At 33.9% G+C, this 15,649-nt stretch overlaps 2 protein-coding genes across 4 annotated transcripts; both read left to right on the forward strand.

Annotated features, from left to right (window-relative positions):
- Nucleotides 1-698: 698 nt before the first annotated feature.
- On the forward strand, nt 699-3,992 carry LOC147394712 (uncharacterized). The gene is made up of 4 exons (XM_086453900.1): nt 699-987; nt 2,174-2,263; nt 2,372-2,468; nt 3,661-3,992. Exons 1-4 carry the CDS (start codon nt 765-767, stop codon nt 3,797-3,799), a joined length of 549 nt encoding a protein of 182 aa, XP_086310026.1. The 5' UTR covers nt 699-764; the 3' UTR covers nt 3,800-3,992.
- Nucleotides 3,993-7,421: 3,429 nt separating this feature from the next.
- LOC147394713 (appr-1-p processing enzyme family protein) lies at nt 7,422-14,524 on the forward strand. Of its 3 annotated transcripts, none has more exons than XR_015181399.1 (15): nt 7,422-7,572; nt 7,884-8,323; nt 8,464-8,541; nt 9,235-9,290; nt 10,026-10,145; nt 10,265-10,335; nt 10,992-11,085; nt 11,206-11,418; nt 11,742-11,993; nt 12,680-12,788; nt 13,080-13,147; nt 13,603-13,679; nt 13,758-13,832; nt 13,979-14,070; nt 14,239-14,524. XR_015181399.1 is itself a non-coding variant. In XM_086453753.1 (15 exons), exons 2-15 carry the CDS (start codon nt 8,006-8,008, stop codon nt 14,312-14,314), a joined length of 1,692 nt encoding a protein of 563 aa, XP_086309879.1. In that variant the 5' UTR covers nt 7,424-7,572; nt 7,884-8,005; the 3' UTR covers nt 14,315-14,524. The 3 variants fall into 3 exon arrangements, 2 of the variants coding, with proteins under 2 accessions (XP_086309879.1, XP_086309881.1); XM_086453753.1 differs by having other exon boundaries at nt 7,424-7,572; nt 13,610-13,679; XM_086453755.1 differs by lacking the exon at nt 7,422-7,572 and having other exon boundaries at nt 8,194-8,323; nt 8,406-8,541; nt 13,610-13,679.
- The last annotated feature ends 1,125 nt before the right edge of the window (nt 14,525-15,649 follow it).

A 15,649-nucleotide genomic window follows, 5' to 3' on the forward strand; every position in this document is an offset into this window, starting at 1 on the left:
TTTTCCGATCAAAAAAATAGTTCATTTTTTTTTAAATCATTGATATTCTGCACTCCTCGTTAAGCCAAATAAAAATTTATGAAAGTGTCTGGACATTTGACTCTGGACTTCATTGGCACGAGATCGTTCACACGCAATGTCCGTTAAATTAGTTTACGGGATGGAAGCTGTCCTCGCCATTGCTCTGATTTCCAAACAAAGAACCATTTTTTTTTTCTCTAAAATAAAGACAAACTCTGGAGTCCGATCAATTCAGATTGTCGATTGGTGGGCTTGAAAGGATGGTAAAAAATAATTCAAATCAAGGTTTTAAATCTAGTTCGAGACTGAGATGACTCGTCAGATTCGTCTCAGTATCGTCCATCACTGAGGCAGATAGACAAGACTTGCCAAAACGAGTTTTAAAATCATGGTTTAAATCCAACGGCTAGAAATCATCCATCAAACTGAGTTTTGGTGGTTAGTCCCACCTTCTGCTTGCTAAATTAAACCAATGCGAAGATGACATGTGGATCAGTTAGAAAATTTTGTTTTAGAATGCCACAGCTTTACTATTTTTTGTTTGAGTTTACCACAATTTCTTCCAATGAGAAGATGACACGTCATTTAAATTCACTGATAGTCAATGAAAGAGAACAGTTAATTACTCTCTCCATATCTGTTATTCTGAGTATATGTGTCCTCATATAATATCTTGCTTTCTCTTTTTTCCTCCTCTCGTCTCGCGGCGTGTAGAGAGAGAGAGAGAGAGAGAGAAACCAAGCATGGTTTCCTCTTGTTTTCTTCCATTAACTCATCCTGTCTGTAACCATTTACAGCCACTTAAAGTCTCAGAGAAGTTCAGAAACTCTCAGAAAAATCTCAAAATTTTGTTCACTAAAAGACCCCTCACTTGTGTTCCTCTCTCTTCTTCATCACAATCTCGACCTCTTCAGAACTCTGTTCCTTTGGCTGCTTCACTTGCCATTCTTTTATGGTCAAATCCAGGTAACCCACTTCGAATTTTCAATTATTTTCTCCTTCTTTGGTTATTGGAAAAAAAATTAATTTATAATTTTCATTAATTAAGCAAAAATAAATAAATAAAAAAGATTGAAAATTTCATATTTTGATTGGGTTTTTCTTCTTTTCCACTAATCAAGCAAAATAGAGGACACCCCAGATTGAAAATTCAGATTTTTTATGAACAAACAAAAAAACAAAAAAAAAAAAACAAAAAAATCTCCTTTATGGAGATGGAGTGATATATTCAGGCAGTTTTTATTATTTATTATTATTATTATTAGAAAAACAGGCCGATTTATTTTTAATGCACATATGACATGAATACCCTTGACATATGCCTATATTCCTTTTTTAAATGGAAGTAGATGTACTCTTACACAATCACCAAAATTTGAGACATTTTAAAAAAATTCGTCATTAAATCATGTATTTTTCCTTCATTTTCAATTAGTCATGATTTTTAGGAACTTTGTGAGTAAATCAGGAAAAACGAAAAAAATGGGTATTTCGGTATTGTTTTCGTAATTGTAGAGTATGTCAACCTGGATAAAATTTCAGTTTTTCTATATCTAATCCCATATGATGCATTAGTAAAATGAGATGACATTGATAAGATGATGGTGACCATTTTACCGATGAAGAATGAGGATATATTGAATTTGATGATTTTGATTGGATTATGGGATATATGATTTACTATTGTAGTTCAATATGGGATTTGATGATACCTTAGTAGGAAGAATTACATAGCCTTAACCCTGACCCAATTTATTTATTTTCTCGAATTTTCCCCTTAGTCAACTTTTCCGAATCCAACTTGGTGATTATGCTCTTACTTGCATTTAGTTAATGAGTCGCGATCCAAACGGTGTCTTGTTCCTATAACAACGTTAAGTGTGTACGTGGCATATTTTAATTGAATTTCAAACACATGGGGCTGCGTGCACGTCTGGGTTAAGAGCCCCAGGTATTTTAAACTCGAACAAAAACGTGCCATGTAGACACCTTGTCTTTATTACAGGAACGAGACACCGTTCTGGATCCCCACTCTTAATCAATTAATCCTCTCGAATTACCTCATCAATGGAGTCTCATTTTCTCCCCATTTTTGTTTATTGACAAACTAACAAGAGTTAGATTTTTATTGATAATACCTATGGTGTTGCAGTTAATGCTGGAATTCTCTCAGGGTTCTCGGGGTTAGAATCGATTCCTGGTCCTGAGTTACCTCAAATTGATTTTCTTAACAAATTCAATGGTTTGTTTTCGCTCCTTAAATTTTTGGTCTTGATGTTTATTTTTCCTTTTTTATGCATTGTCTTAGTATGATCTCGAGCAAGTTACCTATCTATTTTCATTGTTGCAGAAGAGAATCAGAAGAAATACGCGGAATTTGACGAAAGATTCAAATCATCTCCACTGCTTAAGCAATTTTTGGAAAAATCCAAGTTGAATAAAGAGAAGTAAGAATTATTGGTATCTTATTGATTAAGCATAGAGAAATTTATTCAAACCAAATGCCAGTAGCATAGGGTAATATTGTGATATCCCTAATGGTTTTGGCATATATTAGACATACTACGACTTTTCAAATGGATAACGTACCCTGGTTTTATGTGAGTGACCAACAAAAAGTGATTGAAATACCCTTGTCTTCGGCCTTTTTCCAAGAATCCTTGATTTCCCCAGCCCTTCCAAAAAAAACCCATTGTCTTTGATCTCTAGGATGATGTTTTTTTGCTTGTCTTCAACCTCAAGATTCCATCATTTTCTACCTTAAAAATCTAAAGAACAAGATAGTCTTTTTTGGAGGGGTAGGGGAGGGGGTTGTTGGGGACATGGTTTCAAAACTTATCCAAGACCGAGACATATCTCCTGGGTCGTCTCCGTATCAGGCATGGATGAGACGGATGGACAAGTCAATTTTTTAGTCGAGATTTAAAACCTCACGTTCATTTTTCTCATTTTTGAACGAGACATCTCAAACATATCGGAAAACTCGTCCAAGACGACTCGGTATCTAGATGGAAGAGATGCGAAACCGAGTTTTAAAACCATGGTTGGGGAAGAAAAGTCAAGGGATCATGGCAAAGGTAATGAGTAAATTTTTTTTACTGATTTTTTTTGGGAAAAAATTAAAGGTTTTTAACAACTTGTTGAAGATGAGGGTATCTCAGTCTTTTGTTAGTGTCTCAGCGGTCAAGGAGGGGTATGTCATTAGTTTGAAAGCCTGTATTTTGATAATTCCATTTGGTGTCCTTAACAGGATATTCCATCCGGTGGTTCACTATTGGGTTTTTGTTCGATGGCTTCATGCAAAGCCTGAACTTTAATGAGCTCCACATGGAGCCTAAGGTACACCTTTGTCCAAAGAAACAGAGACCGAAGACCATCCACCCCTAGTTAACAATCTGTTGCATTAGTCGAGTCTAGGTATAATACATCTATGATTGGGATAAGGCTTTGTTGTTGTCATTTTACCAAATTTAAATGCTGAAATCAAATTAGGCTTGAACTTGATTAAGGTGTGTAAATTCTAACAATGTTCAATAACATGGCACATATTATTCGTGGCAATCGACCAACAATGCCAAGCATATCGGCAGATTTCAGAATTCATGCTAAATATATATCAAATTATTGTGGAAATATCAGGAACAAACAGGAAATTCTAGACAAGTATTGCATACGAGGAGCAGAATGGGGTGTAGGAGACTGTTCGACAGATGGTATGACGGTGGAGGATAAAGAGAATTTCATTGCAATGTTGAAGCAGAAAGCCGGAGTTAAATGATACTAACCAAGTCGCTAATGCTCGAGGTAAAGACACAAGAACTGATTTAGCTATGTAGATCTCATGTTACAAGATACCTAATTTTTCAAACTATATGATTTTTCGTTTTCTGTTTTTGGATGTATTTTTATTTGTCGTGTAAATGATACCCAATCGATCAAATTTTATACAAAACTAGGAGTTCTTGGGCCAACCTCAAAATTGCTCTGCAATGTGTCTAACCAACTGAGGTATGGGGGCCAAAAGCCTGGCCTTGTTCTTGGTTGTTTTTGTTATATTTGTGCGTATTTGGAACGTCCAACTTCAAAAAGTTATGATTTTGCAGCTCGTCATAACTCTTATTTTTAAGAAGTTATAACGCTTGCCCCATATCAAGTAGGTTTACCCCAAGTTTCGACTTGATGTGGTTGAGGGAACTGTTGATCGTTCTTCGATTTTGAGGTCTGTAGATTCATAGAACAGAAGAAGAGTACGTGCCTTACAAGTTACAACTAGCGTGTCGCCCATTAATTGAGTTAGAAGAGAAATTTGATTATTCATTATTATTTGCAAATCTATTTTAAGACTGATTGATGGATTTTATTTACGGAATAGAAATCTAATTATTTTACGAAATGGATCTCTACTACACAAGATTTGATGAATTTCTCGATTTTCACTCTAAAGGGTTGGTGAGATGGTCAAGATTATACTTCAAGAAGCAGAGGTCTTGAGTTCGAATCACTCTTTAAGGGTCAGTCTTAGGGATTTATCTTAAAAATTACTCGGTGCGTATTGGATTAGTTGGGTGCTCTAAAAGGTCTGGATACCTTAGTTAAACAAATGATGTTTTTATCGTATAATATTTAAAAACTCAAATTAAAGAATTTTTTAGAAAAACTAATTTTGTTTTGCTCAAGAGATCAAAGGGTTATCAAATGAAAAATATAGCTGCTATTGCTAGACATACTTCTAATTATAACACACTAGAATATATCAAATTAGAATAGATGAATTATTAGATATCTATCTTTCAATCTTTGCCACCTAAGATTTGTCTTTTCTTCTTTCCCAAAGAAATTATTTCTCTTTGTTCATCCTTCTTTCTATATCTTACATCTCTTAATCTTATTTAATTTTGCTTTATTTTTTTTTAAGTCCCCTCTCTCTCTCTCTCACTCTCTCTCTCTCTCTCACTCACACACACACACACACACACACACACACACTTAAAGACAAGGTAATTTGGTCATTTTATGTTAGTCCTTCTTAAAAGATCAGGGTCAATAGGTGTGTCACCAATTTGAAAACACACAGGTGTATCTCAAATATTCATCAAATCTGGAGGGGTATGTGTAAATTGCCCAATTATAAATGTTTTTTTTTCCAATTATTCACATGTAATATGTTGTGAAATTGACAAATTTAGAAAAATTAGAGAAAGTAATACACTCTATTTGCACCTATCATTTGTTGCAAGTGTAGCACTTTAATCGAAGAAAAAAAAATCAGATATCAAACATGTTCCCCGATTTTCGATACGTGCACCAACCAATTCAAAGAGAAGTCTTAACTAACCTCCTAGTTTGCACTTCACATGAAGAAGTGAACAACTCATATTTTTTTTCTTCAATTTGTTCCATCTTTCTAAAATTTTCAAGAATAAGATTTTAGAAGATTATATCAATGAAAGTAGAATTTTAGCGTTTGATTTTTGTAAAAAAGAAATTGGATTTTTTTTTTCCTTTGTCAATAGGTGCTGCCGGTTCACCTGTTGACATAGCACAAAGTCATGTCAACGTATCATTGTTGACACATAAAAACCATTTTTTTGTCCATGTTGATGAGCGAATATTTATATGATCAAAGGTATGTCAATAGTCAAATGTACATGGCTAAAAAGCCATGTTGACAGAGTCCAAGCCATGTCGACACAGACAAAATTGAAATATTTTTTTTCTCATATTTTAAACCGTGTTGAAAATTGATTGAGGTTACTCATATTCTAATGGTATTGTTTATTGTATCATAAAATCTTTATTAAAATTTTTATAGATGCATAGAAGAAGGAAGAAAGAAAGAGAAGGATTTGATTGGTAGGTGCACTTAATGGGGGAGGCATAGTAATCAAGTTTTATATCAACAACGACTAAAAAAAAAAATAATGGGACAATGAGCACAAAGACCTATTTTTTGAAAATATGTACTAAAAAGTCCCTTTGAAAAAAAAAAATATGAACACTTTAGTGCTTTTTTTTTTGTTATATTTAAATATTAGTTTAAAAAGGATTTTTGAAGTAAAATATTGTAATTACTTTTCAACGATTTTTGATATTTAAAGAAATATGTTTATTTGAAAATATTTGATGTACTTTTATGTTTTAAAATTAATGAAAACCACTTGAGTACGGTCATCTCTTATAGAATAATGAAAAAAGAGATATAAATGAAAAAACAAATCCTTGTTTTTTCTTCCCAAAACTAATAATCTATAACGCATATAGATGATGGTGATGACTATAACAAAGATGATGATGATGGAGGCCATCATCATCATCACCATCAAACTGATTTGATTTATTAAAATATATAAATAATTTTTAATAATTAAAACATAATTTTAAAATTCAACTTTACTGTTCATCGAATTAATTCAAGTAAAAAATTAGCAAGTTGACTTAAATGAGTCAAATAAAATTATATTGAATTTATGAATAATTTTTAATAAATAAAAATATTTACTTTTTATTTTTCACAAAAACATTAATAATCAAATAAATTGGTCAAATATTTTTTTTTTTGACTCGATATATTTTTAGATTAAACTACTTTGATTATTTATTAGGGGACTATTCGGTACCTATTCTCAATAAAGAGTTTCATAGTCATTGTCCTAAAAATAAAAAAGTTATATTATACTTTAAACCCTTGTAGTTTGTCACAATTTCATTTTAACTCTCTAATATTTTGTTAATTGTACATAGCTCTCTTATAATTATCTAAGGGGTTCACATGCATCCTACCGTCAAATTGCTGTCAACTTAATAGTTAAATTTCATTTTGCCCATCTAAAATGTTATTCTTTTTTATAAATAAAAATAACCCTTCAATGAATGTCCAGGTGGGAGCATTTTAATTATTATTTTAAAATTTATTTTTTTTAATAAAAAATAACAGAAAATAAGAGTGTAAAATACTAAAATAACATCTAAATTTTAATCCGTCAGTAAACTGAAAGGGGAGGTAAGTGCAGTTATCAAAATATTAAGGGTTCAAAATGGAATTATGCTAAACTTCGGGGGGTCAAAGTGTAATTTACCCAAATAAAAATAAAATAATTAAAAAAAACGTGTATAATTCATTTAAACAAAAGGACAAAATTATCAGTGTTGCTATCAAGGACAATTTCCTCTTGGTTACGGCTCTAATCATTGGATGATCCTCGAAACGTTATCCCGAAGATCAGTCAACGGTGAGAATCTTAAAACGACTTCCTCTCGATGACAGCAAAATCGTGAATGATCAGAACAGCAAGAACAGTTGTAATCTTCGAAGCATCGCAAGGTCTCAAAGGGGATTACAAAAAAAAAAAAAAAAAAAAAAAAAAGGTATTTTCCCTTCAACCCATTTAATTTCGAGCTCAAAATCTCGTCTCTCTTGTTTCATCTTTATAATTTTTATTTTCCCCCCAATTTTTTTTTTGCAGAATTGAGCTTCCCAGTTCCCATATATCAGATTAGGGATTGTTATAGTTAAATAGTCATGTTTTTCACTCGAAATTTGCATAAAAGGAGGTAGATTTATTGGAATTATGTATTGATCGCATCGAATTTTGGTGTTGTTTTTCTAGATTCAAATTGGGTTTTTTTCTTACAATTTTATTTGAAATTATATAAAGTGTTTTTCTAATCATGATGAGTTCTGTGATATCATGTAGTATTTAACGAAAATTAATAGAGTTTTAGCTATTTTTAGAGGAATTATTGACATGGGTGATCTAAAGGTGTTATTTTGATGGATTTTTTGGGAATTTGTGGATATAATTTAGGATTTTCTTCCGTTCTTTGGTTTAATTTAAAAGTAATTAAGTATTTTTGTTTTGCAGGTGAGGTTCTGAATCCTAAATAGGAGTGGGTTCATAACAAAAGGGAATTCTAGGGTTAGTAGATTGGGTTTCAACAAAATCAATAAGTAGGGGAGAAAAGATTTGATTTTGGGGTCTGGAAAATGTACCGAAGTGTGGCTTCGGCCACTACCCGGGGTGGATTACCGACAGATAGTGGAGAAAACGTGGTGGATCTTGATCAAGTTCCCCGATGGATTGATGCGGAACAGAGATCTTCTTCAGCTTACGAGAATGAGGATCACGCGTTTTCTAGTTTGTACTTTTTTGATCCTTTAACTTCATCTTCTGGAGCTGAGAGTGGTACCAATGGGATAGTATCAAGGTTTCCTTACGATAATGAAATCAACTCGAAGATATATGTGTGGCATGGAAACCCTTGGAATCTCGAGGTAGATGCCGTTGTTAACTCCACAAATGAGGTGAGCAGTCAATACTTAAAAATGCAAAATTGTATTGTGTTTAATGTTCTATTATTCATGCTTGATTTGCTAACTAGTGTAGTGTGGGGGACTAATGATCGAATTTGACTATGATATTCATTCTTGGGTGAATGCTTCAGAGTTTGGATGAAGCACACAGCAGTCCTGGCTTGCATGCAGCAGCTGGTCCCGGTCTGGCAGAAGAGTGTGCGGCATTGGTAAGCTAAATGTACTTAATTTTGTTGGTTTAGCTATGATTTCTGTTGAAATTCTTTCAGTTTGTTTATTTGGACTTCGATGCAAATTTTTGTTACTGTTAAACAATGTTCAGAATTGTCCCTCATAATGACAAACGGAGAGTTGACAGTGCCAGTTGTGGCCGTTATGACATTGTTGAACTGCAATTGTGGAGCCCACTGTTCATGTTACGAAATACTAAAAGGAAGAATGAAATAAAAATGGAATGACATTTAAATGTGACATTCAAAATTTAAATTTTCCTCCAACAAGTAATATGAAAGTAAGTTATAGTACAACAAGTAACATAACGGGATTGGTGCATTTACCTTTATAAGAGCTTTTATTGTGGCACCATGGTGTTAAGCATGGACATGAGTTGTTAGAAATGGAGAACCCTGTAGAGAACACATGACACATTTGTAGAGTATACAAAGATTAGTATATAAGTAATATTTTAAAATATGCGTACTATTTTTAAAAAAGCAAAAAGAGTGAAGCATACTTTTTACCTTGGTTATGTTGGTTGGTTTCCAGCATGGCGCTTTTTTTCTTTTTTGGAAAAATGGATTGCCTTTTATGCAAAGCACTTCTTTATTTGTATTTATGTTGGATTAGCTGCAAAAGAGCCTTTTTAATTGCAATGATTTGATCTGCCTTCATTTTCTTTATAGGGTGGATGCCGAACAGGAATGGCAAAAATTACCAATGCACATGATCTCCCTGCTCGGTAGGTTTGTAGGTCTTTTTTCTTAAATATTTCCTACGATGCTCTAAATATAGAATTATTAAAAGGCAGAAAACTACAATCCCAACAAGGTCGAGGAGGAGACCTAGTTCTGATGCGCAAACAACTAATGATCATCACCCCTTAAAACCATATACAATCTAAATACAAAGTCTTCAAAAAATAGTCCTCGACAATTTAAATAATTCGAACTAAAGGAAAAAATAAATTCTTAAGAGAATCTCTTGGGCCTCTTCCTCCTTTCCATCAAACACCATTTTGTTTGAAGCTTACTTTCTCCCTCTCCTATGACACCCTCCAAAGTCTTCTACTTAATTTCTACTTTTTGCAAATATATACCTAAAAAACCATGGAACTTGATTTTTCTAGAGGACATTCATGCCTGGTCATCAGAGTGACCTTATATAATGAGATGCAACCTTATCATTTGTATGTGGTGATCTTGAAATCGACAATAGTCAGAAGTTCAGGAATATAGGTAAAAATAATCTTGTTGGGTGGGATGTCTATTCTTGGTTATCATACTTGTTATAGGAACATTTATCAAAATTTGCTTAACCCGATATTTCTGTGTTCATGTTGCATTTATCTTCATTTATAATTTTGCTCGACTTGTAACATAGTGTCCATGGTACAACACACGGCATACTTCTATCATGTAAGTTGAATACAGATGCTTGAGTAATGTAGAGATATGTTTTCTGAATGATCTGTCAGGAGGGTTATTCATACCGTGGGTCCAAAGTATGCAGTCAAATATCATACTGCTGCCGAGAATGCTCTGAGTCACTGCTACCGCTCTTGCCTTGAGCTTCTCATCGAGAACGGACTTCAGAGGTATCTTGTGTGGTAGACGCTACATATCATGTGTACTTTTGCAACTTTATTTATTTCCTGGGCCTATATCTTGTGGAGATCATGGAAATTCACACTTGGCTTAACTTTCTTGAGCACAGCATTGCTATGGGCTGTATATATACGGAGGCTAAAAATTATCCTCGTGAACCAGCCGCTCATGTAGCAATAAGTAAGATATCTCCTTACATGCTCTTAAAATGTTTTTTCTATGATCTTTTGACATGTTGTTACTTCTATTGGCAAAATGCTTTAAATGAATTTGTGTGTTTTACTTATGTATATATATTTTTTTTGATGACCAAACTTTTATTTATACATAAGTAAAATGTTTTTTTTACTTATGTATATTTATACATCTATATAATAAAAACACGACGGTAAGTCTCATCCTACATAACTGTAGCAACCTTAAGCTACAGTTTTGTGAGGTATAAAGATTGAGACAAATGAGTAGAGTCCACAGAACCCCACTTTATTGTCTTTCCTCTTCTTCCTCTTTCCAAAAAAACCCTTTTTAACTTTATCCCCTCTTTCAATAATATATGCCCCTTCAACTTTATTTCCTTTCCTCTCCCCCCTGCATTTTCAATAATACCCCTCTAATTTTACTCTCTCTCCTCATTTACCCCTTTAATCCCAAAGAGGATGCCCGTGCCGTAGGCATGGGCAAACTCTAGTTTACCTACATAGTACATGCGTATACTGTTGGGGTTTTATGTCTATCTTTGTGTATATGTGTATCCCTTTACTTCATTTTATTGTTCATATCCATCTGTTCAATCCTGTTCTCTCTTGTCATCTTATCTTTAATGTGAAATTGATCAGGGACCGTTCGACGCTTTTTGGAGAAGCAGAAGGATAAAGTCACTGCCATTGTTTTTTGTACTACTACATCATCCGACACTGAGATATATAGAAGGTAATCCTGTTTCACAGTTCGTTTCTCATGTCCTCTTAGTGAATTAGTATTATTTCTTTGAATTATTATGCTAGCCTTGGCACCACAGGCCTTATTCCCCGATATAATTCTACAATGCAGATTGCTTCCTCTTTACTTCCCTCGGGATAAACATGAGGAGGAGGTGGCATTGTCCAAGCTTCCTGCGGATGTTGGAGATGAGAATGGTGAGACAATAATAGATGAACGCAAAATCCGAATAAAACCATTGCCAGCTGTAACAAAGACCATTCCTAAACCTCCCACAGCTCCAGTAGATCTTCCTATCAGTGACGTTGGATTGACAATGAGACGGTTGGTGAACCTATCACAAACTTTGGAATCTTATTTAAATCTTTTAAATTTGTCATTTTTAGTAAGAAATTAAAGTCTGCTAAGTGCCATTTATTACTAATATTGGAATGTATGTGCCAATATTTTGAAAACAGAGTTTTTGCCTGCCACATTTTTCTTTACCAACTTGTTCATTGAACAATCCATGCTGATATCAATTTTTTAATTTCTTTAAATTCACTACTAAATTTTGTTATGAAAACTTATATTTTGATGGTCAATCCCTTTCTTTGAACCTTGTTTCATTTATTGACTGATTTTACGGGCAACTGTAATCATAACAGGAATTCATCATATTTGGATTCATATCTGGATCCTGCATTCATGTCCTTAATTAAAGATCCAGATCAGAGACGCCAGGAGCAATGGGAAAAATCTGCTCAAGTGCAGAGTGGTTTTAATTGTGCTAAATTGCTTGGGTTTGGTGATCTTGGTGGCCCTCCATTGTCTGCTGCTGAGGAATACTCACTTCATTCTAGATATCTTGCTAAAGCAAATTCTATTAATCTTTCTGAAATTGCAGAAATGAAAATTGTGTAAGTATTTATGTTTTACATTATATTCACATCCACATGTTAGGGTTTTTTTTTCCCACTTCATTTACTTAAAATTTGTACTGGATTTGAATCTCGAATATTGTAGTTAGTTATATTGGTCATCATCAAAACTTTATCCTAAAGATTTGGGTTTGGCTAAAAGAATCCTATTCCTCCGTTCAATTGTGTCATTGGGGGGGGGGGGGGTTGTTTGGTGCTTTATACCACAACTACAGTGCTCGTGCCTACTGGCACGGGCATCGTCTTTGAGGTTTAGGGAGTAGTTGAGGAAAGACAATTAAGTTGGAAGAGTACTGTTGAAAAAGGGGAGAAGAGGAAAGACAATAAAATTGGAGGTGTATCCTTGGAAAGAAGGGTAGAAGAGGAAAGGGTATAAAGTTCGAGGGGTGTATTCTTGGAAAGGAGGAGAAGAGAACAGGAAATTAAGGTGAAGAGTTGTCCTTGAGATTCATGGGGAGATTAACTCCCCATTTCCAACCCCTACTTATTGGGGGGATAAACATTCGGAAGTGAACCGTTATGTTTTATTATATAGATATGTAGCAATAAAATTAACAAGGTCTACTTTTCATTGTTGGATGTATATAGCTGGTTTGGGCGATCTTAGATTGCACTTTTATATCCTGATTCCAGACCTTTTATGTGCTTTTTCTTTTATATTTCAGCTATCGTGGTGGGTTTGACAGTGAGGGACGCCCTGTAATGGTGGTTGTAGGAGCTCATTTTCTTCTGCGATGCCTGGATTTGGAGCGCTTTGTGCTCTATGTAGTAAAGGTATCCAGGATATGAATTGCTTCAACATGGGATTTATCAACCTCTAGTAGTTTTCTGTAATACCCACCCAAAATTAGCTATCCACATTGGCTGTTTTGGTACTCATCATGTATTCTGTGAAAATACTCAGGCGGCTCAACCCTGATGTCCTTTCGTGATATTTTTTGTTGGATTGAGTGTTGTGGATCCATGCCACTCCCGATGCTTTTATGCTTGGGTATTTCTATGAATGACAATATTGGGGATTGCTTGCTGGCACTGAAACAATTCTTTTGATAAATATATTTTCAGGAGTTTGAGCCCTTGATACAGAAGCCTTATAGCATTGTTTACCTCCACTCTGCGGCTTCTTTACAGCTGTAAGTATGCTATAATTGACTTTAAAAATGGATGGAACAAAGTATGAGATTTTTAGTACTTTTCTGTGAAAGATGTAGTTCAGTATCATACCAAGCAAGATTGAAATAGATCACATGTGGATTCTCTTCTCGTATTCTCTTCCTTTGATTCTTTGTAGATTTGTTACTAATCCAAAAACAAAAAATAAAGAGAGAAAACAAGAGATTTATGGCAGCAAACAGTTGATCACGTCTTTTAGTCCTTAATTGTTCGATTAATGAAGTTCATTGACGATTTTTTTTTTAAACTTCCAAATAGAAAAGTTATGTCTCCACACAAGGGGAGACCTACCTAATTTATATTGGTTTCTAAAACTTAAATATAAAAAAATAAAAATAAAAATAAAATAAAATAAATCTTTCTGTACTCTCATTTCGGTCACTAACTTCCCATTTTGATCAAATGCAATATGGAGTGTACAGTCAACCAGACTTGGGATGGATGAAGCGATTACAACAAATACTTGGTCGGAAACACCAGCGAAACCTGCATGTATGAACTTGTTTTTATACTATCCAAGTAGAAATCACATGTATTTGTATTTCAAGTCTGATTTTTCATGCTATACAGGCAATATATATCCTCCATCCCACATTTGGACTGAAGACAGCTATCCTTGCCTTGCAATTGTTTGTAGATGGAGAGGTACGTCTAACCATTTTGCATAACTCGCAAAAATATGCATCTTAAAAACCAAATTGTTTTTTTTTTTTTTTTTTCCTTCCTCTTGAAGAAGATATAATTTAACTCTGAAAGCTCACAGTGTCTAAGGTTCTGGTCTTACTTTCTAGGTGTGGAAGAAAGTTGAGTACGTCGATCGGCTTCTGCAGCTCTTCAAATACGTTCCTCGCGAACAATTGGCCATACCCGATTTTGTTTTCCAGTTGAGAGTTCAAATGTTTTTCTCTTTCAATTTATTCAATTATCTCATCAAACATTGGTTTGGGGTTGGGCTTCAACTCCATCAATTATGATCCCACACCTACCCAAAAAATAAATACTAGAAATTAGAAGCCATGGATTTCAATATCTAATGATGTGGTTTATGCAGGCATGATCTTGAAGTTAATGGAGGGAAGGGTCTCATTGTAGACCCCAGAACAAAATATGTATATCACCGGCCATAGGCGTGCAATCGTTGAAGTTTCTTCAGCCCGTTAAATGTTCTACAGAATTAAGATTTCTTTATTTATTATCCCTTTTTCTTTGGTAGTTAAGAGTGGGAATACTTATTGATTGTTCTCTGTATAATTAATAGCTTGTTCCTTTAGTTTTTTGATTCAATGTTCTCTGCAACTTCCAAAGATAGAAATAAATGCCTTTCTTTTCTCATCTAAGTGAGTTTCCTACTTGTTTAAAAGTTTCGAGCATTGGTGAAGTTGGATGAACACTGTAACTTGGAGGGTCATTGGAGAATTCCATTCCCAATATATGTTTTTAAGTGGGTGCAGTGAGCACAAATGGTGGGTACAAATTAGCCCTAAAGTGAACAATATATATATATATTACTCAACTCATGTGGAATGTGCATGGAGCCATAGATTTTTTTTCTTGTGTATTTGAAGGGGGAAAAAAAAAATATGGTGCTATGCACATTCCACGACAGTTTAGTGGATTTGAGTATTTTTTTCTTTTTTTAAGTCAATAGGGGTGGCAATCTTAACATGATTCAAACAGATTCAAAAATGCCAAAATTAGTGGATTGGGGGTCAAGTATAATTGAATTTGGTTCATAATAGTGTCAACCCGTCTAAGATAATTATTAAACGGGTTAGGGGTGAGAGATGTCAACCCATTTTACATGTTTGATTATTGTGTCATTAACGTGCTGTTTTAAATCATAAAACTTAGGAGGTATCTCAAAATCAATATTTATTTAAATTTTTTAAAAATTATCTATTTTTTATTTAAAAAAATTAATACAATTTTTTTTTTTAAATTATAGAATATGCTTTAAGATATTTTTCAAATGATTAAGGATTAGATTTAATTTGCGTTCTAAGTTAGTAAGGAAAGTTTGCATTATTTTGTGGTATCCAAAAATATAATCTGGCACCACAAGAATGTAGGACAAAATTCCAAGAACATTGATTTTTTTTTTTTTTTTTAAAGTAGAAATGGAATTTATTTTTTTCCATTTGAGATCAGAATTTTGCAGAATGGGTTATAAAGGTTGGGTTAGGTTACATTTTTAATAAATGTTTTGGGTTTAAATTTTTTACACGATTATTAAATGGATCGGGTTTGGATTGGATAAATTTTAGAATACCCTTACCTCTACATTACGCGATCCGACCTGACCCGACCCATTGCCTACATGTTAGTGCTTGTAAGTTGTAACTCTTAAATATTTGGTCAACCTTCTTTGGGCTTTTCTGTATTAATTGGGTCTTTCCTCATAAGTTCTCTTCGTTGTTAGAAGAATGGACTAGTAATGCTTCCGCATCAGAGAACAGTTCTTA

This window comes from Akebia trifoliata, chromosome 9 (assembly GCF_017979445.1).
Source record: "Akebia trifoliata isolate Shusen 1 chromosome 9, ASM1797944v1, whole genome shotgun sequence".
NCBI classification, from domain to species: domain Eukaryota; kingdom Viridiplantae; phylum Streptophyta; class Magnoliopsida; order Ranunculales; family Lardizabalaceae; genus Akebia; species Akebia trifoliata.